Source organism: Oryctolagus cuniculus, chromosome 10 (genome assembly GCF_051225735.1).
Source record: "Oryctolagus cuniculus isolate XC-2025 breed Fujian yellow rabbit chromosome 10, ASM5122573v1, whole genome shotgun sequence".
Lineage (NCBI taxonomy): Eukaryota > Metazoa > Chordata > Mammalia > Lagomorpha > Leporidae > Oryctolagus > Oryctolagus cuniculus.
Genome location: NC_142876.1, coordinates 19,218,547 through 19,240,307, shown reverse-complemented (window position 1 = coordinate 19,240,307; position 21,761 = coordinate 19,218,547). Strand labels below are relative to the sequence as shown.

At 46.3% G+C, this 21,761-nt stretch overlaps 1 protein-coding gene and 1 long non-coding RNA gene across 6 annotated transcripts in view; both read right to left on the bottom strand.

Annotated features, from left to right (window-relative positions):
• The window catches only part of CCBE1 (collagen and calcium binding EGF domains 1), a 251,702-nt gene that overhangs the window by 41,654 nt on the left and 188,287 nt on the right, over positions 1-21,761 (bottom strand). For all 5 annotated transcript variants that reach the window (XM_089305030.1, XM_008261421.5, XM_089305029.1 and 2 more), the window contains one exon: positions 2,210-2,262. In XM_089305030.1, coding sequence (XP_089161156.1) covers positions 2,210-2,262 — 53 coding nt within the window. The remainder of the gene's footprint in view (positions 1-2,209; positions 2,263-21,761) is intronic.
• LOC149123696 (uncharacterized) lies at positions 8,640-9,454 on the bottom strand. Its single transcript, XR_016213934.1, has 2 exons — positions 9,166-9,454; positions 8,640-9,032 (listed from the first exon to the last, which is right to left on the bottom strand). It is a non-coding gene; the product is annotated as an uncharacterized LOC149123696 (long non-coding RNA).

The following is a 21,761-nucleotide window of genomic DNA, read 5'->3' as shown; positions in this document are numbered from 1 at the left end:
GTAGACTGATCCCTTAAAATCAATCTCCTCCCTCCTCTCCCCCTCTCTCTACACACACACACACACACACACACACACCCTCTACTGGCTGTCTTTCTCTGCAGAACCCTAAGAAGCAATCTTTTCTGGAATCCTACACTTGTACTTTGCATTCTTGGGTGATAGAAACTTTATGATTAAAGATCTCTTTAATACAAGAAATGATCACTGACTCACTGGCATATTCCCACAGAGGAAACAAGAAAAACAAGTCGGCAGAGTCCGTTACGGCAAAGCCATTCTCAGCATCTGAGACCACTCTTCCTGGGTCAGATCAATCTCCACGCTGCGGCCCCACGTGAAGGGTTCACAAGGCTGGTTTTAGACTCAGATGCTGGAAACCAAATTACTTAAAATTTAAAGAAACCCTAAGTCTGTGATACGCACATAGCATGTTTTTAATTAGGTTGGGCAAGGTCTTGAGTTAGGGTGGTAAACTGATTGGCCTAAATTTCATGTTCGTTGTTATCTGCCAACATCGAGGACACAGCTGGTGCCTGAGAAAGGCTAGCCTGTAAGAGAATGCAATTCTTTGGACTTCTGTGGTTTTCCCCCTCACCATTCTCTAACCAGCAGAATGGACTGGCAGAGAGAAATGCAGCCCGGAGAGGCCCGAGGCCATGCCAACCATCACATGGGGTGCAGTTGCCTAATCAGCCTTCCCATAGCAGCTTTTTTTTTTTTTTTTTTTTTACAGGCAGGGTGGACAGTGAGAGAGAGACAGAGAGAAAGGTCTTCCTTTGCTGTTGGTTCACCCTCCAATGGCCCATAGCAGCTTTCTCAAAGGTCACAGCCGTGATTTAATGAACACTTCCATCCTTTCACTAAAGAAAGCCATACACAGGAAGGATTCGACTCTTTCTGACTCATCAAGAAATTACATTCCATGAGATAATGCAACAGATTATCTGGGCTGGGCCCCAGATCCTCTGTAGAGAACAGGCATGTTGGGCAACCCTGAAGGAAACTATTTCGCCTTCCTTCCCACGGCAAAGTAATCCCATGCTGTCTACACATGTGGCAGTTTCTGCAGCTCTCTTCTTCCTGTTAGTCGAAGTCCTGGTGGTCTTGAGAAGCCAGCACAAGGCTCCGTTCCTTCCTGAGGCCACCTCTGACTGCCCTGGCCCTACTTCATGCCATGCGCCCCCTTGCAGAAGTGCACATCTGTACTGCATGTGTGCATACTCTATATGGGGCAAAATCCCTACAACCAGCACCTGGCCCAAGCACTAACGCTGGCTTGTAAAAACTGAGGTTTAGAGCCGGCGCCATGGCTCAATAGGCTAATCCTCCACCTTGTGGCGCCGGCACACCGGGTTCTAGTCCCGGTTGGGGCGCCAGATTCTGTCCCGGTTGCCCCTCTTCCAGGCCAGCTCTCTGCTATGGCCAGGGAGTGCAGTGGAGGATGGCCCAGGTGCTTGGGCCCTGCACCCCATGGGAGACCAGGAAAAGCACCTGGATCCTGGCTCCTGCCATCGGATCAGCGCGGTGCGCCGGCTGCAGCGGCGGCCATTGGAGGGTGAACCAACGGCAAAGGAAGACCTTTCTCTCTCTGTCTCTCTCTCTCACTGTCCACTCTGCCTATCAAAAATAAAAAACAAACAAACAAACAAAACTGAGGTTTAGAAAGTAACCTGCCCCAGGTCACAGCTCGTGGGAGGTAGAGGCAGGGTGGGAATTCAGACCTGATTCTATGTGCTGCACAGCCTGTCCACTCTGAATGCACACATTAGGAGGGTTGGGTGCATCTCTCTGGACCTTCTGTGCTGGGCTCAGCACTCAAGTATTTGTTGACGGTTCTGGAAAGGGGCTGAAAAACACAGCTGTTACAGCAGGGAGAGAAAGACAGAGAGGGGACAGGGAGGGGGCTGTGTTCTGATCATGGATGAAGCACTCATTAGGGATTGTCACCTAGGTTAGAATCTGCTAAACATAAAACTTGAAATGTACGAACTTAACGTATATACACACATAATGCAATGCTTCTAACAGAGCATACAGTCTGTAACTAAATGGTAACAATTAACTGCCCCCAACAGAACCACAAAGATGCACAGATAATTAGACACAGACAGGCTCACACCTGAATTCCACGCACACGTGAACTGTACAGATGTCTATCAATGATGAACCATGGGGAACATGGAGAGGCGTCTTCTATGCTACATACCTTCAGGGACACACTGTCCAAGAACAAATTTGTACCCTTCACAGCACTTTTTCCTAAGAGACAAAGAAAGAAAAAATCATTTTCAGTGGGATGTTAAACATAAAATTATCTTGTTATTGTTTTTAAATGAAACAACTGTGCCTGAGAAAAACTGTTGCATAGAGCAGTAATGGAGCACTATTTATAAGGTAATCTGAGATCTAAAAAGAAAAATAGAAATACCACATCTTCCAGGGGCGGGATAGCCTTTCTACCACGTAACATACAGAACCAACCACGAGTCCCATGAAATGAGTGGGTTAACACTAGGACTTCAAGGCACTTATATTAAATAAATACAAGACTACAGAATGTAAAAAGAAAAGAGCCACATGACCCCTAAATATAAATAACAATGATCTAGTCATAACAATTAGCTATTCATAGTATAATGATTAGTAGTTACAATAATTAGGTGGCAAATTTTCATCAAGACTGGGACTGGAAGCCAAGCACTGTGATTCCAATTCAAGTGATTAAAATACACACACAGAAAAACACCTGCACTACAGAATGGATTGAGAGACATCTAAATTAGCAGAACTTTAAAAATAGCAAACAGGCAATTCCTACTACAAATGTTCAAGACTCATCTCTCTCCTTGAGGTAAGAAATGGCATCATGGGTTCAAAATTCCTATCTCCACTGGACACATTTGCCTGTGGTATAGATGCATAAGCTCTGGAGACCAAGTCTCCTGCAGGTAACCACAAACCCTGCCCAAGCCACAGGCAGACAGCTACCTGAAGGCTCTGAGGAGGGGATAAGAGCCAGCAGATTGGCCAAAAAGATATGAAACTAACAAAAAACCAACAAGAGTTGAAATCTTGAACAATGGACCGACACAGATCGAGTTTTCTGCTTTTAGCCAAGAGCAGATCCCAGTCAGTAAGTGTGAGTGAAGCTTAACTGGTAGTAGAAAACTTGCTGTGTTTTTCGGCCTGATCAGAGGACCAAGCATAGGCAATCCACACCGTGAGAAGTTGAAGGGGAATCTGGGAAAGGAGAGTCCTAGAAATCAGAGTCTCGGACCCTGAGTATGAAGTCTTCCCAAGTCTCTGGCTGACCCCTTAGCTGAATGGTAGAACAACATACCCAAAGCACTCAACTGACGACCAGAGGGGGTGGGGGAGGATTGAGGGGACACCTGTCACTGGCCCGAGCTTTCATTCTTGGTCTAAACATGTTAACTGCCCACTCCGGCAAATTTCCACATACTTTGAGTACACACAGGGGCACTTCCAAAGGGTCACAGGAAATGGAATTAAAAGGTAAATTTTTTGCACCTAAAGAAACTTTTGCAACCCACCTAGTACACGTATTCCATGAACTTTTTGAAGATCCTTTGTACAACAAGATGCAAAGCAGGCTCTCTGAGATGAGACACACACAGTGACCCTTTCTTCAGAGGGAAGACGCTCAAAGAATGAAGCAAACTCAAAAATCACTCACAAGTTGGAATTACCAGACTTTAATGTAGCTGATAACTAGGCCCAGTGACACAAAGAACCCTATACTTATAATGAACAAGAAAAGAAATCTCAACAGATAAGTAGAAGCTACTCAAAGAACAAAACAGAACCAGAGCTGAAAAAAGATTCTTAAAAAGAAAAAAAATCCCACTGGATGTACTTAATAGGAGAAAGGAGAAATTATGCAGGGAAGAATTAGTGAATTTAAAGATATATAAGTGGAAATTATCCTCTCTGAGAGAGAAAAGATTGAAAAAATGAACAAAGACTCTGTCTTGTGGGCGGACATCAAAGGTCTAAGACATGGTCTTTAGAATTCCAGAAGAAGAGAGAATGAATGGACTGTGAAAATGTATTTTTAACAATGTTTAATGAAAACATGGATTCACAGGTTAAAGAAATCTGGCAAATGTTCAATAGACGCAATACAGTCACACACACACGCCGAGGGACTTCACAGTCTCACTGCTGAAGACCACAGATAAAATTTTGAAAGCAGAGGGAAGAAACTACTAAGTACAGGGAAAGGATGAGTTTAATGACCATGAACTTCTCAAAAAAAAAAAAAAAAAAAACCTAAAATAACTAGAGAAAGAGATATGACATCTTTTCGGTGCTGAGAAAACAAATCCATCATCCCAGAATTCTAAACCCAGGGAGACTATTCTTCAAGAACGAAGGTGAAGTAAGGCACTTCAGACACAAGAGAACTCCACATTCATCGCCAGCCGACCTGCACCACCAGACAGGCTGACGGGAGTGGCTCAGGCCGAAGGCCAGGATACAAGGAGGAGCACCAGAAACGGTCATGGACAGGGTGCTTTGCATTTAATGTTTCCTATTTTTACAATGGTTATTAGTACTTGTACACATTTATGGGCCTGTGTGATATTTACATACATGCAAATAACACACACTGATCACAGAGAGTAATCAACTTTCCCCCCTTTTTACATAACTTAGTGGTTGGAGGCACGCAGCTTCTTTGTTTGCTCACACTGTCTACTAGGTTACTGTGAACTGAAGTCTCCACTGTGAAGCACTAGGAACCTAACCCTCAGTCTCACTCTGATGTGGTGCCCAGTGCCCAAACTCCTTCTCCACCTCCTCCCTGCCTCTAGAAATCATCATTCTGTGTTCAGACGGAGTTTCCTTCAGCTCCCACATATGAGGGAAAACAGGATTTGTTGTTTTGTGTCTGGCTTATTTCACTTAACATGATGTCTCCCAGTTCCACCCATCTTGCTGCAAATGACAGGATTTCACCTTTGTAATGGCTGAACGCTGTTCCTGTGTGTATACATACTACATCTTCTTTATCCATTCATCTCTTGATGCACACCTTGTTTGATTCCATATCTTGGCTACTGTGAACAGTGCTGCTACGATACAGTGACTTCATGGACATACGATGATTTCATGTCTGTTGGATATAGATATACGTAGGAGGAGGGCTGGATCACCTGGCAAGCTGGTTCTAGTTTCTAAAGAAATCCCCAAACTGCTTTCCACAGTGTCTGCACTGCTTTACATTCCCACCAGCGGTGTGTGAGAGCTCCCTTTCTCCACAATCAGCACTTGTTACCCTCTGCCTGCTTGGTCACAGCCATTCTAGCAGGCATGAGGGGATTTCTCATTATGGTAGCTAGAGATATGGGGCAATTTTTCATACACACACACACACACGTGTGTGCGCGCCATTTGTATTTTTTCTTCTGGGAATTCTTTGCCCATTTCCTAACAGGATTGGTTGTCTTTTTTGGTTGCTGTTGCTGAATTTTTGAGCCCCTGACATATTCTGGATGTTAAACCTTTGTCAGCTAAGGAACTTCCCATATCTTCTCATATTGTTGGATGTCTCTTCACTCTGCTGATTATCTCCTTTGCCGTACCGAAGCTCCTGAATTTGATAAAACCGCACTGTCTAGTTTCACTTTTGCTGCCTGTACTTCTGGGGTCTTACTGAAAACATGGCAGCCTATCGAGTTCTTGAAGTGTTTCTCCCTATGTTTCTTCTGGTAATTTCATAGTTTCTGGTCTTCTATTTAGGTAGTTGATCCCCATTTTAATGTTTTTAAAGCAAAAATTATAAGATCATCCTGCAAAGTTTCTAATACACATGGATACAATAAATGACACTACAGGACAGAATGGCTGGGGGCAAAGGACCACCATTTTTACGAAGTTTCTACCTGCTATGGGAGACAGTCCAGTACCGGCATTTCTGCTGGAGAAGACATTCCCTCTGCCTCTCATGCTCTCCTGCCTCTGTTACTTTCCCTTCCTCTCCATCCCAGCTGGATCCCCTATAAGCTTCCCTTCTTCCCACTTCCAACATCACTCATTGGTGGCAGAGAATTAGCCAGAGTTCCGTGAGTGTGTAAATCTTAAGAATATACCCTTAAGATATTCCACGTTAACTATAATGGTCCAACCACCTCTTTTAAAAACTTTCTTTGTAACTATAAAATAGACTGGATTCAAGGTTATTCCTATTACAAAGTCACTCTCATTTGTGTTTGAACATGCTTTCTAGATGGAAGACAAACTAAGTTAAATACAACCTACCAGCTGAAGATTGCACAGCCCCTTCAGCTTCCTGTACCACCTCTGTGAACACACCACTTGTATGCAGCAGTGCAAAAAAGCTCCACAGACCACTGATTCTGCAAATGACATAGTATCTATTGTCGCTCCCCCTCTTCATGGAGGAACGACACTAAGCCCTGCCTAGGCTTCATATCCGAGTCACGGCACCATTATGTCGCTCCCCGTCTTCGTGGAGGAACGACACAGGACCCTGCGTTGTTCTTTCGTCTGCTCGGCCCTCCCCAGGTTTGCTGCTGGTTCTTCCCGGGTTGGCTGCTGGTCCTTCCCGGGTTGGCTACCGTCCCTTCCACCTCCGTGGAAGGGCGATTCCCCCTGCCACATTCCCCACTTCCGCGGGGGAGCGGCACACCGCCGGCCGGCTTTCTTGGGGGGCTGCACAGGTGTTCCTTCAGATGTTCCCCTTAGATGTTCCTGGTGCATGTTGTCTCTCTCCTCCTTTATAGTCCTCTTCCACCAATCCCAACTCTGCTACCCACACGCCGAGTATGCTGCTCTCCTCCAATCAGGAGTAAGTCCTACAGTTTATTGGTTGAACTGGAGGCAGCTGCGTAGAAGCTGTTTCTCCCTTCTCAGCGCCATATTGTGGGAGAGCAGATGCATAGAATAAGTCTTAATTCCAGTAACTTAGTCTAGTCCGGGTTGCTCCCCACATCTATGTCCTAGAGCAGGCCACTGCTTTGTCAAACGGTAGTCCAGGAGATTACAAAGGGCCATCTCTCTAGGAAGCCTGATATCCTCAAGTTTATTTTTTCATCAAGTTTTATCAAAAATAATTTAGGAACATTATTTTCTACTTTTACAAATTAATCTATATTATTGGTCAAATCAATTCACATGGTTGATTTGCTACCCATAGGAGAAATTTACAAAATCTTTTTTTTTTTTTTGACAGGCAGAGTGGACAATGAGACAGAGAGAAAGGTCTTCCTTTTCCGTTGGTTCACCTCCCAATGGCCGCTATGGCCAGTGTGCTGCGCTGATCTGAAGCCAGGAGCCAGGTGCCTCTCCTGGTCTCCCATGCGGGTGCAGGGCCCAAGGACTTGGGCCATCCTCCACTGCACTCCCGGGCCACAGCAGAGAGCTGGCCTGGAAGAGGGGCAACCGGGACAGAATCCGGCACCCTGACCGGGACTAGAACCCGGGGTGCCAGCGCCGCAGGCTGAGGATTAGCCTAGTGAGCCGCGGCGCCAGCCACAAAATCTCTTTTTAAAATATACGAATTTAACAAATTTTATTAATCTCTTAGTGTATTAATTTTATGTAAAGTTTATTAAAATGTCATACAACTTTCACAGCCATATCTGGTAAGAGAAATTTCCTTTACTTTTCTTCCTGTAACTTGTCTCACACGCAGCCCAGGTATGGTGGCTCTCTCACTTCAAAGGCTGGTAAGTAGGCTGTCATTGTGAGAACTGGGCACTGGGGATGCTCCTGAACCAGACCAGAGAGAGCTCAGGCGCCTGTACATGTCCTCCAGATATAGATCAATGGAAATCCTCCTTCAATGCATTTTATGTTAAAAGAAAATCAGCCACCCACTCAATTTACTGGTATGATGTGTGACAATGTCCAGAGTTTTCCTATCATACAGAATTTCTCAACATCTCCCACTACATTATAATCTTCCTTGCCAAGAGAGCTCATATAAATTGATGATGATGGTTACTATTTATAATAGGGGTAGAGGATCTACCTTCGTATTCCATGACACTGAAACTTTGCCTAGTTGTCCATGGTTTCAGGAAATCCAAGCACTCAACAACAAAAAACTGGCTTAAAAGAGAATTCATTGCTATGTTATGGTTATTACCTACAGAGCTGTCCACAGAAGGCAAGTAGAGGAAGAGCAGTGCACCAAAGAATTGGAAACTCCAGTGATTCATAACCAAGGTGGAGATGGGGGGAAACATGTGTTTCTGATACTCAAATCTCAAGTTTAACAGCACATTTCAACATATGGTTCTATTTCTTTTGGTTTAAATGCTGCACCTAATGTATAGCCTCTGAGATGGTTGCTAGCATTTTAAAGTTCATACAAATGGGTATGAGACTTTCAATCTCTCTCACCACATTCAAGACCTTAAATTTGGGCTCTCTGACCTTTTTGAGCATTTCAAGGGCTTGGGATTGTCCACACAGTGCAGCCAGGTGCAAATCTGTCATTTGTCCTTTCATGAAGTCAAATGGTAATGAAGTGATCCAGCATGCTTTCAAAAGGTTACAGAACTCTGTCAGGACAACATCTGGGTCTCAGGACGGGTTTATCATTTAAATAACTGCTCAACTAAGAATTAACTTGTCCTCTGGGCTTTTTCCTTTTAAGATTTATTTATTTGGAAGGCAGAGTGACAGGGGGAGAGAGAGAGAATCTTCCATCTGCTGGTTCACGTCCCCAAATGGCCACAACAGCTGAGACAGGGCCAGGCTGAAGCCAGGAGTGTGGAACTCCATCTGGATCTCCCACGTGGGTGGCCAGGCCCGTGATGGGGTCATCTTCCACTGCTTTCCTGGGTGCTTTAGCAGGAAACTGGATCAGGAGCAGAGCAGCTGGGACTTGCACCCATGTTCAGATATGGGATGCCAGAATTCCACCACAACGTCAGCCCCCGGGCTGTTTTGGAATTGCACAGCTGTCTCCAGCCTTCGGCTAACAGGAGGCCATTCTGCTGCTCCAGTGCATCCCCTAGTCCTCCCCAGAGTTCCTGTAAATGCACGATTATTTTGCATGTTAAATGTTCATCCATCATAAATCACACTTAAAACGAGGAAATATTCCAGTGTACCAAAAAGCAAACACTGGCTGCACATGCTACAACTGTTTTAAAGATTACTTACAATATAATTTTCCTACAACGGAGTTGAGACCGCCAAAGTGAAATCTTGTTATGCAAGCAAGGGTACTTGTTCGACCTAACTGCAAACACTGCTGCATGGTTTTGATCTTTAAGAAAAACAAACAAAAATGAGGAGAGCTCATGGGGATTCTTGGGAGGCAGCACTTAATATGTTTCACGTGGCACAGCTCAATTTTCCAAATGCAAATGCTTGTCTCAGTTCTTGGCTAGCCGAAGTGATTAAATGGTTGCTCCATAGACAAGGAGACATGTGCTAATCAAGACAGTCTGTGGAGGTTTCCCCTGGGTGCTCCTGAATATTATCACACATAAAAAAATCATAAATAACAATGAAATAAAAATGGAAATACATCCCACCAGCCAGGTGTGTCAGAGAACTTCTAGAGGGAAAAACTAACTCAGGAAAATGAAGATAACAGAGACAGCATCGTCAGGCTGTCTGCTTATTGTTATGGGGTTTAGAAAAGACCTGAAAAAACTTCCTACAGAATTAAGAGAGTGCAAGGAACCTTGGAAGGTCAAGTGAGTCAGAGGACAAATATTTAAACCCTGCTTCAATGCAAGGGTGAGTTTTCCTAAGATCTACTTGATATTTCCCTTGCATAGCTGCCTATTCACACACCAGATATATCTGATTTGTTTGGAATTAGAAAATTGAATTTTTGAGAGTATTTTAGAGTTCTTAGTGTCTACCTATGTCAAAATCATGCTGTAGCTGCAGGTTTCTGAGATGTGGACCAACAGCCAGTGCACCTCCTCCCAGCTGCTTCCACTACACTGCCCATGTCTCACTTCTCACTCAGTGGCAGGCTCATCTTCCAAAACCACAACAGAGGAGGGGAAGGAGAGAAACCCGATTTCAAGACCACAAAAGGAGTATTGTAAGCCCCTCTTCTCTCACAAGTTAATCCCAGAGAACGAGAACAAGAAATAAATACATAAACATCCCACTCTTAGAAGAGCATCAGCCTGATACCCTGAGCACACTGCTGCAAGAGGTGAATTCTACAAAATTCTTCCCAAGAAGTTCAAGTCTCTGAAGTGCCAAACCACAGAACTGAGTGGAAGCCACGCACCAGCAGATGATCCCATCCAGGCACATCTCCAAACATTTAAAGACATGTTTCCACTTAATGTCACTCCAAAATAGTGACCCCCTCCTGATGACGGCCCCTAAAGGTGGACTAGAGGGGGGATTCCTCCAATCAACTACTCAGCCCCAAGCAGACATAAACAACACTTAATCAGAGTGCAGAGGCTGGTGCTGTGGTGTAGTGGGCCAAGCCTCTGGCTGCAGCACTGCATCCCATATGAGTGCCAGTTCGAGTCCTGGTTGTTCCTCTTCCGATCCAACTCTCTGCTATGGTCTGAGAAAGCAGTGAAGGATGGCCCAAGTCCTTGGGCCCCCGGAAGAAGTTCCTGGCTCCTGATCAGCCCAGCCCTGGCTGTTGTGGCTATTTGGGAGTGAACCAGCAGATCGAAGACCTTTCTGTCTCTCTCTCTCTCTGTCTATAACTCTACCTCTCACATAGATAAATAAAAGCTTTTAATTTTTTTAGATTTATTTATTTAGAAGGCAGAGAGAGAGAGAGAGAGAGAGAGGAGGGTCATCCATTCACTGGTTCACTCCCCAGATAGCCGCAATGGCTTAGGCTGGACTAATCCACAGCCAGGAGCCTGGAGATTCTTCCAGGTCCCCCACTGGGGTGCAGGGGCCCAAGCATAGGGCCATCCTCTACTGCTTTCCAAGGCCATAGCAGAGAGCTGGGTCGGAAGTGGAAGAGCATTCGTATGGGATGCACAGCAGGTGGAGGCCCAGCCTACTCCGCCAGAGCCCAGAGGGCTTTGGAGAAAGAGCTGTGGACTGAGTCACTTCCCCTGTGCCGCTGCCCGGGCTGCAAGTTCGACTTCCTTTCTAGCACATCTTCCTCCCTCCCTCACCTCCCCAGATGAGCTTCCCATCTCAGCAGCCATCATTATGTTGTTTGCTGGCTACTTTTCCCCCAGTTCAGACAAGAAGTTAATCATTTCTGAACCTAAGAGGAAATATAGCAAACAAACTTCTCCAATGCATTGTATTTGCCAAAAATAAAGATTTATGCATATAATTTTACATACAAGGGAATTGAGATATTTTATATTAAAAATGAAGGTTAGCTTGGATATTCTCCGAGGTATTGACAAGTGAGTCTCCGTATGTGGATGACATGCCTATCCATCATGGGCATGAATTGATTTTGCAATAATTGAAAATATATAAAGTCATAAAATAAAAGGACTAACATTTCTCAGAGTCCTTTGATCCATTTCTAGTGTCAAGCTTAGCAATGGCTTTAGAAACTTCCCACTTTGGAATCCTATTAAGAGACACATTCGCAGAGGCATGTCTGCGCAGACAGGTAGGACTGCATTAAATCCACAGAACCAAGCTCACACTTGAACAGAGTCATCATCATGACCAACCAGGTTTCAACCAAACTGCTCTGACCAGGTCACATGGAACCAATATACAGTAATCACTGAGAAATTGCTTTAGAAAACTATGATATCATTTAATAGGACAGTCATTCTTTTTCCCCTGGAAACAATTAGTTCAGTAGAGGCTTTAGAAAACATTTTGATGGAGCAATTTCCCTCGTTTGTGAGACATGCCTAAGTGAAGGGATCTCTGCTCTTGTCTGTCCTGGGGACTGTTAACTTTCGTCAGTGCTGACAGCTACAGATATTGCTCAGCTGTCGTCATCCACGAAGGTGCAGGAGAAGGTGGAACCTGCTTGTGGCATCAGCAGGGTTAACGCGGTGGGACCAAAGACATTTATTAACTTTGATTCTTATCTTGAAATATTCTGGGAATACCCAGATAGCCAGGAAGAATGCTATGATAGCATTCATGAAGCACAGCCATCTTTGCACAACACGTGACACATGGCAATCCCACCCCACACCCGTAGTCTCCCATGATGGTGGCCAAGCACTCCTGACTGTATCTTGGCTGCTCCTTTACTGCCCCATCCTCCCACTCAGGATTCTCTCTCATTGTTTCCTTACTCCCCCTCTTCCCCAGAGGACAGATCTGTTCTCTGCATCTCAACTGTTCCTGTCTGCTCATGAACTCCCAACTACAAACCTCCGGACATCTTCATTGCCTTCATTTTAAAGTTCTCAAGATTTGCCTTAATTATCGGCTATTACTTTATAATGAGAACTTGTTGTATTTAAAAAGTAATAGAGGCTGGTGCTGTGGCTCAATAGGCTAATCCTCCACCTGCAGTGCCGGCACCCCGGGTTCTAGTCCCAGTTGGGGCACCGAATCCTACCCAGTTGCTCCTCTTCCAGTCCAGCTCTCTGCTGTGGCCCAGGTGTGCAGTAGAGGATGGCCCAAGTGCTTGGGCCCTGCGCCTGCATGGGAGACCAGGAGAAGCACCTGGCTCCTGGCTTCGGATCAGTGTGGTGCGCCAGCCGCGGCCGCAGCGGCCATTGGGGGATGAACCAATGGAAAAGGAAGACCTTTCTCTCTGTCTCTCTCTCTCACTGTCCACTCTGCCTGTCAAAAAAAATTAATAGAAAAAATTATTTCTCATTGCCAAGGTAGACTAGAGCAACACGTGGATGATGAAGCCAGAGTTTTCAGGCAAATGATCCACAAGTTTATTTTAAACACTGATTCTGTTTTTATTCTCCCTAGTAGAAGTCCCCAATCACCCACAACAGCTATGTCTTCAGGTCACTGCTGTGGCAGGGGTCTATTTTCTATATCTACTTCCCCTTTGTTCTATAGGAAGACAAACTGAAATTACAGCTGGGTATACAAGCACCAGCCCTTCATCATAGGAGGGATCGTCTGGTAAATTCGCCTGTCCAACAGGATGTAAGTGCCTGTGACAGGTGTGGCTTTTGTGTAGTTATGCCCTCCCATTCTCGTTCACATTCTCAGGAGCAGGAATGTGACTGCCAGCATTGAGCCACCTTGGGCATGGGCGTGGAAAACCTTAGTGATTGGCAAATCAACACCCAGGAATCTGGGCCCATGATGCAACCCAGCCACCATGTTAACCATGTGAGCCAAGGATGCCTGACAATTTTACATAAGGGAAAATGCTCGTGCTATTTCAGCTGTTATTTTTTGTTTCAACTGTAGGAATCTAATATCTATCTTTGTCCCACTTTCCATGGGACAAAGGCTACAGCACTGCAAGGTTACTAAACCCAATGGTTTAGCCCGGAGAAAACACGGCCTTTACTTTGCTCCATGGAACTCTTGAGCCTAAGGAAACATAGATCCTTGAAATGCTAGGGTTTGAAACCTTCCCTGTGAACTGTGCAAACCTCATGCCTGTTTTGTGCTCACAGAGCTATGATCCCTTCTCTCACCGTACTGTGGGCGGAGCTTCATTGGCCTCAGCCCCCTTTGCTGCACTTCACCACACACAGAGTCACTTCCAGGGAGACCTTAGTACAGGATGTGTAAATACCAATGGCTGATTCAAATTTCTGCTCAGAGGCAGGCATCTGGTACAGTGGTTTCGAGGCAGCTTGGGAAATCTGCATGCCATATTGAGGTTCCTGGATACTGGTCCTGGCTTCATTCCTATTTTCAGCATTCTGCTAACGTGCGTTCTGGGAGGCAGCAGGTGATGCCTTAAGCACTTGGGTAGCTGCCACCCATGTAGAAGACTTGAGTTCCTGGCTCCTGGCTTTGGTCTGCACCAACCCTGGCCATTCCAGGCTTGTGGGGAGGTTCACTTGTGACAGCTTTGAAAACACAGAGGTGACGGAACTGAGCTCATCTTTCTTAGGTCAATTAATCACAATGTGACACTTCCCATTCCTCATAAGGATGAAACCCTTAAGGAAAATGAAATACGACTGACATTAATTCACATGGAGGTCACTTACACAGAAACACACAGGATGCCAACATCAGGGTTTCTGCTCCCAAATCCTTTACAGATGAGAGCAGGAGTCTTCTATTTGTCTGAAATTCTGAACTTTCTACAATGACCCAATACCGCAGTAAAATTTCTGTTCAGATTAACTAAAAACTGGGAGCATTAAGTTCAATTTTATTCAACCAACACTTCACTAGGACTTTCTGTAGACCAAGCATTTCAGTCTCCATAGATTTAGTTCTATGGGGCAAGGGACTGAGGCTGCAGAGGCCAGCCCTGCCCTCCACTGACCATTCCAGGAGATGTGGGTATGAGTAAAGGTGGTGTTTGGTCCTCAAGGACAAAATGTAGGGGAGAAACGCACAGGCACAGCCGAGGAGGACACAGGACAGCACTGCAGGCACTGGAACAGAAGAGGTGGCCCCTCAGTACACACAGATGAGTATTCATGCAGTTTCAAGGACCAGAAGGATAAGTGGCATGCAGGCATTGCCCTGTCCTACAAAAGTAGGAGAGGACTGCAAAAACTTCATGAAAAAAGTAGAGCACTAGAAAGTAAGCCTAGTTGGGTACAAAAAAAAAAATTGAGACTGGCACATAAGTTTTCAAAACACACGTCTTCCATGAACCGTTTGAAGACCTGTCCTATATCGAGTCCCACATGAGGGGCTTCCATCCTTCCTAGCCCTGCCCTGCCAGCGTGGCCTGAATTCAACTTCTCTGTTCCACAATTTCACCTGCCTTCTGGGCAATAATTCCCTCCATCTTTGGTTAAGGATATCCTTAGACATGGTTAGGATGTGTTTCCAAAACCCGAATTTATTTAGTACGTAAGAGTGCCACATGGGGCCGGCGCAGTGGTGCAGTGGGTTAAAGCCCTGGCCTGAAGCACCAGCATCCCATATGGGCACCGGTTCATGTCCCGGCCGCTCTACTTCTGATCCAGCTCTCTGCTAAGGCCTGGGAAAGCAGTGGAAGATGGCTCAAGTCCTTGGGCCCCTGCACCCATGAGGGAGACCCAGAAGAGGCTCCTGGCTCCTGGCTTTGGATCGGTGCAACTCCGACCGTTCTGGCCATCTGGGGAGTGAACCAGCGGATGGAAGACCTCTCTCTCTGTCTCTACCTCTCTCTGTAACTCTAGCTTTCAAATAAATAAATCTTTAAAAAAGAGTGCCACAGTGTATGATTAAAGAAAAGGCCACAAAGCAAAGATAGCTGGCAGAACAACTCAAAAGGCTACTGAAATATTTCAATCTAAAGATGAAGAAAGTCTCAAACAGGGCAGTGGGAACTGAAGGAGGAGGAAAAATCCACAGAACTTCCTAAGATGCTATGCAGAGAATAAGAAAACTACAGAAGACCAAGTCCAGATGTTTTAGCGCAGTGCAGGAGAATGAGGCTGTGCAAACCAACAGTGCTGGAATCAGAGGGGAGATGAAGGGCAGTCAGAGCACAACACACGCCAGGGCTGGGGGAGAGGGGAGCTCAAGACAGTCTACAGAGAGGCACGAAGCCAAGCAGTGCACAAGGACATGCAGGTAGGGTCGGGGTCAAGGACATGACTGGGGAGAACATCCCCTTGGAAGAACTGGGTACCGTGGAGAAGCCAGAGACACGAAGAGATGCACATGGCAGCAAACTGAAAACAAGGAAGTCAGAAAGCTGACTCTGCGAGCTCAGGCAAATCAGTTTCCTACATCTCTGCTTCTATTCCAGAAAAAAAAAAAAAAACAGTGCCTGGGACATGAATCATCATTAAGGTTTGCTCCAACGCGAAAATTCCCTGGCTCCAACTAACTGTTCATTTTGCATAAAACTATTAATGACAATATGTTCCATTAATAACTTTTTTCTTTAAAAAAATGTAGGTCAAAAAGCACACCTCCTCGGTCTTCACATCCAAAAGACATGAATTAGAAGGAATCATTTGTCAGTCTTGAATCATTCCAGATGTTGGTGTGAGCAAGCAGTTGTGACTTGAGAACACACCACAAATGTGAGAAAGGAATAAAAGCCTTGGTTGACCTTACCTGACAGGTGAATTTATTTATTTATTTTATTATTTTTTTTTTTTGTGACAGCCAAAGACACACAGGAACAATGGACCCACCCTGGCTTTCCCAAAACCTGCAACACTCGGGTGGTAACGACCTGTAGATACACCTACCCAAGTGGTGGAGCTCTCGGAGTGTATCACGGGTTGGTCAGTACAGTGGCAAAAATCAAGAAAGGTGTCCACATCTTGGGACTAGATGTCCCTGGTGAAGGGCTTACCTGTTTTTAAAACAACTTAGGCTCCTTGACAGCTAAAACAAAATTTGGGAGCTGAGCCCATCTCCACAATATTGAGTCTATTATGGACTTTGCCATTTATCATGATCTTTTTTTTTCTATTTCGCAAGTTTAAAAAGACAGCTCCCTTGAGTAATAAGCCTGATCTCTGATAACTGTTACAGTTTTAGGCTCTGTGATAAGCATAGCTTCCCCGAGATTATCGTACGGGTTACAGGAGGACATGCCTTCTCCACCCTTGCATTTCCGCCAGCTGTCTGTCCCTGTAATTGACCACAAAGTCCGAGAGGTAAGGGTTCAGCCTCAGTTATCTCAAGCACATGACCCAGAGTATGGACGATCACACACACTACATTTGCTGAGTTGAAGCTCTTTCCTTAGGAAGAACCCATATGAGACAGTATTCACAGACGTATTCTGACTTTGTCTTCTTTTCCATTTTGCTATAGCTTTTCCCCTCTCCTGTTGACTTTCAACCTCCTTTCCTTTTTCCTTTTCTCCAATACACGATGTAACAGGAAGTAGAGACTGGCAAGCACCATGATCAGATTCAAAACTTGCTGGCATGTGGTATAAGTTAATGAACAATTCCATGTTTCTTATATGAAATGGGGCCAGATGAAGCTCCTCACCCCTGGGACTATGCACTCTGCTATTTGTGCAAAAGAACTGGAAGATGCAGGTGGTTGTAGAAAGCAGTCCAGATTGCCTGGTGGTGAGACTGGATCCAGAATCCAGGTTGCCTGGCAACCCAGCCATCTTTCCAGACTGAGAGGCCATCCTGGACACTATCCTTGCTGGCTGGTAATGTAGGTTTCCATGCTGAGGAAACCCAGGTGAATCCAAAGCGATACAAGTATGAAGGTATGCAGACACCGCGTGGTACTACGGTAATGGGCCAACTGTTCTCCAGACAAGCAGGCGTGAATGTAGGGCTCATTTCATGAATTGGTGGAAGTTATACAAGCTCAGTCTCTTCTGCAAAATGGACCAGCAGCCTGTACTCCACATCATTGTGAACACTAAATGACCTGTGTCAATCACGTAGTACAGTAGCCACTCTATAAATACCCAGTAAAGGGCAGTGACGCTACCAATGTTAGTATTACTACGATCTTCGGTCTTCCCTCAGCATGGGGGTTAAAGTAAATAGTAAGTGAATGTTTATTAATAGTCATGATGAAGCACTGAAACATCTGGATGCCAGTTTTGAGATCTGATTATTGTTTACAGCCCTTGTCTCTACTGTTGAGGAATGGTGGTGTTTTTTTCTTATTATTATTTGTTGAATTCTTTACTTAGTGGAGGATTAAGCTTATGACTGTAAAATAAACTGAAATATGTCATTGTGGAAAAAAAGATTAAAAACCACATGAACTTACACTGAAACAGCAAACAATAAATCAGTGCTGACCCTGGGCAAGCCACTGATAGATGCTTTGGGAAAATGCAGAGTTTATAGCAACACTGAGGACACAGAACATAGAAATGCTTAACAACTACATGACCCTTACAAATCGCAAAATACTCAAACAAATCAAAAATACCCAGTCCATCAAAAACTATCAAGAGGTATAGCAGGCCCAGCCTGAGGATTCTTTCCAGAACGTGGTGACCTGGATTCCACAGGATGGGGAGGGCTTCACAGAGACGCATGAGCAGGTGCCAGTCATCTTGACCCAGGAAGCAGCACTGGTGATTTTTGGTTACATCATGACAGACAGAAGAGCCTTACTCTCTTCTGCAACTTCCCAGGTATCCCTGGACCCAGAGGCATCAGTCCCCACCTGCCTGTGGACCACTGCCCACCTGTGTTCCCTCCTGGCCAAGGAGCCTGGATGGTCCGACTTTGTACCATGAGCCCCTCTCAGATGGAAGGATTATGAGAGGCATCTCCCCCTGCACGTCCAGCCCCAGGACACATCAATGCCCCAGGCCACTCACACACTGCCGTCTGGGGCTGCACACCAGCAAACGCCAGTGACTGTGCTAGGCAGCCTGGGGAGCAGGACTGAGGCTCAGCGGGCAAAGCCAAGGGGGATCAGAAGGATTCTGAGAGAGCCAGAGGGGAGACAAGGGCACTGTGGCTCCTCTCCAAGCCTCCAGAGAGGAGCGGGGACTGAGCAAGCCCAGGAAGGAGCCCCTCCTGGGACTGCCTCCTGACAGCTCCCCAGTTCCACCAGCCAGGTACTCGAGCTCCAACTCCCCTGATTCCGGAAATTCCTGTGGAGTTTCTGCTCTTGGCAACCAAGATTTTATTTTCTTCCAGTTGTCCTGATAACACAGAAGATTTCCAACCTTTGGAAATCACCTTGTAAAAGGCTTGGGATGTGGGTACAAAGCCTAGGGCAGGTTTCCACGGGTGCTGTGGTATGTTTCACCAAAAGTTCACATTCTGTTTCAGGGACAGAAGCCACTCACCGATGGCCCAAATATTTCCACGACTCTAGAGTTCTACTAACAGCACTTGCATGTCCAGGTGTTTCATAGCTTTAGTGAACTATTCACTGGTAACCTTGAGAATCAGGTGGTGCCTGAGTTTATACAAGAAACAAACTGTACCAGGCACAGCAAAGCAAACAAGAGAGGAAGCAACCAGGTTTCATAAATGTGCACTTGCTTTAAATAACACTGGACATTCTGGCATCTTTGGCAAGTTCAGTGTACAATTCACTGGCAGTGCCTTGCTGCTTTCTGTCCTCTGTTTGCCTTTCTCCAAGTTCTGTTAACTGCTCCCATGGAGAAGAAACCCTTCTCTGGACTGCATTAGGGAGAAGTCATGAGACGGATGCCTAGGCGTGTTTCTGCCTCCTGTAGCTCATGGCTCCTTTATGTTTCATTATGAACAGAGTTACCTCCCCCAGGTCTTTGAAACCCTTTATAATCTGGCCTCCTGGTGCACTCTGAGGCCAAGTGGCTCTCAGAATTCAGAGTAGTTTTTCTTCCCTATTCCAAGAACGGCAGTTAAGATAAAAGGCAAATAGTGCCATGTGATTAAAAGTTACACTCACCATAGAGGATTCATTGCTATTTCCTTGTACATCCCAAGAACTGCTGGGATGTCCAGTGACACAGGATTCCTTCCCTGAATTCTAGGGAGCAGCGGAACAAGCAACCACCGAGGAACAGATACCATAAAAAGATACCACTGTTTTAGGGCATAGACCACGAAAAAAGGATGCCTTGCAACTAGGAGGAGTAACTTTGGGGTGGAATCTTGGCATCGTAATGAAGAATTCCAGATGCTGTGGTGAGCGTGATGACTTGGTGGGGAGGAAACAGAGCTGGAGTGTGCTTTCCAAGCCTGACAAATGACAGTAGGTAAGCACCGTCTTCTCTGGCACACCAGTGACCTTGATCCAATGCACTTGAGGCGCCGCTTCATCCCTGGGGAGATTCTGAACTCTCTCCAGGGACTCAAGTGTGTGCAGGCAGGGCAGTGGGAGCCTGGGTGTGGACAAGGAGGGTCTGCCAAGGAGCCTCCTCTGCAGGGACTGGAACTTGGGGAGCTTTGGCCAACCATGGACAAGGCTGCCAGGGACTATATATTAGGAATTCAGGGCCCACTTTTTCCAGATGGCACAGTTGCACAAGGCGGGGCCGTAGGTCCCCAGCAGGGAATGTCCGAGTCAACTGCCAGGAGAGTGTAGCAAGACTGTCCCAGACATCACTGCGACCACCCACAGGTCCGAGGACAGTCACCGGTGCTGCCAGAGCACGCTCCTACTCCAACAGTGTCTCAATGTATGCTGACAGCCCAAGTCCAAAAAACCGTGTTTGCTCAGAGATCCCAAGAGCCCCAGAAGTGGCAGTTTCCCTTCTTGTGACTTGGCTCTGGGAGCAAAACTGTTCAGTAGCCTCTCTCCATTTCTAATCACACAGGGACGAAGGCTCTCACGGTGGTGGCAGGAAGCACGGGCAGCTCCTAGGTGTGTACTTTCCCTCTGGCTGGTTGGCGCCTTTCTGCTCAATGCTAGGTTGCCTCTAGTTGGCCGTGGTTGTCTTCCAGGGAGAACCTCCAGCAGGTGCATGGCCAGAGAGCACAGCCAACTTCATCCAGTAGACTGTCAAGGACAGCCTTCTACAGACCCAGACCACCTGTCTACTGAGGTGGCTCTGCCTCGACTCACCATCTGCGTGTGAAAGAGGGGTCTCACCTTGGAAGGATTGTGGTGGTGGACACAGCAGGACAGTCACAATGGCAGTCAATCTTTATCCCTCCCTCTCTGTGCACCTGACCTTGTATCACCATGCCCTAAAGCACAAAGCCTCCAAGAGGCCAAATATCAACTGCAGCCTAAGGACCTGCCTGTCTTTCTTCCAAAGACCACGGTTCTGCTGCCAGCAGACCCTTTGTCCCTGTGACAGTGGAGATACAGAAAGGCTGGGGAAGTGTTTTGCTACCGGTGGTTCCCTGGAGCTCAGTGTCAAGGCATTGCACTGCTACCTTTATGTAGAGTGCACCAGTGAATCGCACAACCTCCCACAAGGCAGCTTCTAGGATTACGGAGGAAGAAATGGAACAGCACATAGCTCAAGAATCTAGCCTAAGGCCATATGGTGAAGAGGGTTAAATCTAAGATCTTCAGTCCCTGAAGCAAGTGTCTGAACAGCAGCTCACTAAGAAGATCCGAATGAGCAGCAGTGCAGAGGTACACATGGTTGCACTCTGTTCAGCAGAGACTACTGCATTCTCAGCCCAGGAGGACCCAGCCTAGGGGGTTTCCTGAGACCCCATCTTCAGGCTACTGTCTCCTCCCTGCCAGTACCCGTTTCTCCTTCTGCCCCCATGGCTTCAGAGGAGCAGCACTGGGTCTATGGGGTCAGTGGTGAGCGTGATGATTTGGTGGGGGAGGGAACAGAGGTAGAGTTTGCTTTCCAAGCCTGATAAATGATAATAGGTAAACACCATTGAGCCTGTGGTACTGAGAATGGATAAAGCCAGTTCATCCTTCCTTAAGACGCAGTCCAGGATTGTGGGCAGTCAACAAAACTAAGTGGCCAGGCTCAAAAAGTGAGGGCAAATTGCTCTGAAAAGCTGATGGGGTAGATGGGGTCGGGGGGAGACTTCAAACCTTTACTCACTGGTTTGGTCCGAATGCAGCCCCTCAAGTTCATGTGTCAGAAACAGGATCCCCAGCGCAACAGTGTGGAGGTAGCTGGGTGCCAGCATTGTGGCCAAGAGGGTTAGGCTGCTGCCTGCTATGTCAGCAGCCCATTTGGACACTGGTTGGAGTCCTGGTTGTTCCACTTCCCATCCAGCTCCCTGCTAATGCACCTGGGGAAGCAGTGGAAGACAGCCCAAGTCCTTGGGCCCCTGCACCCACATGGGAGACGCGGACCAAGTTCCAGGTACCTGGCTTCAGCCTGGTCCAGTCCCAGCCATTATGGCCTT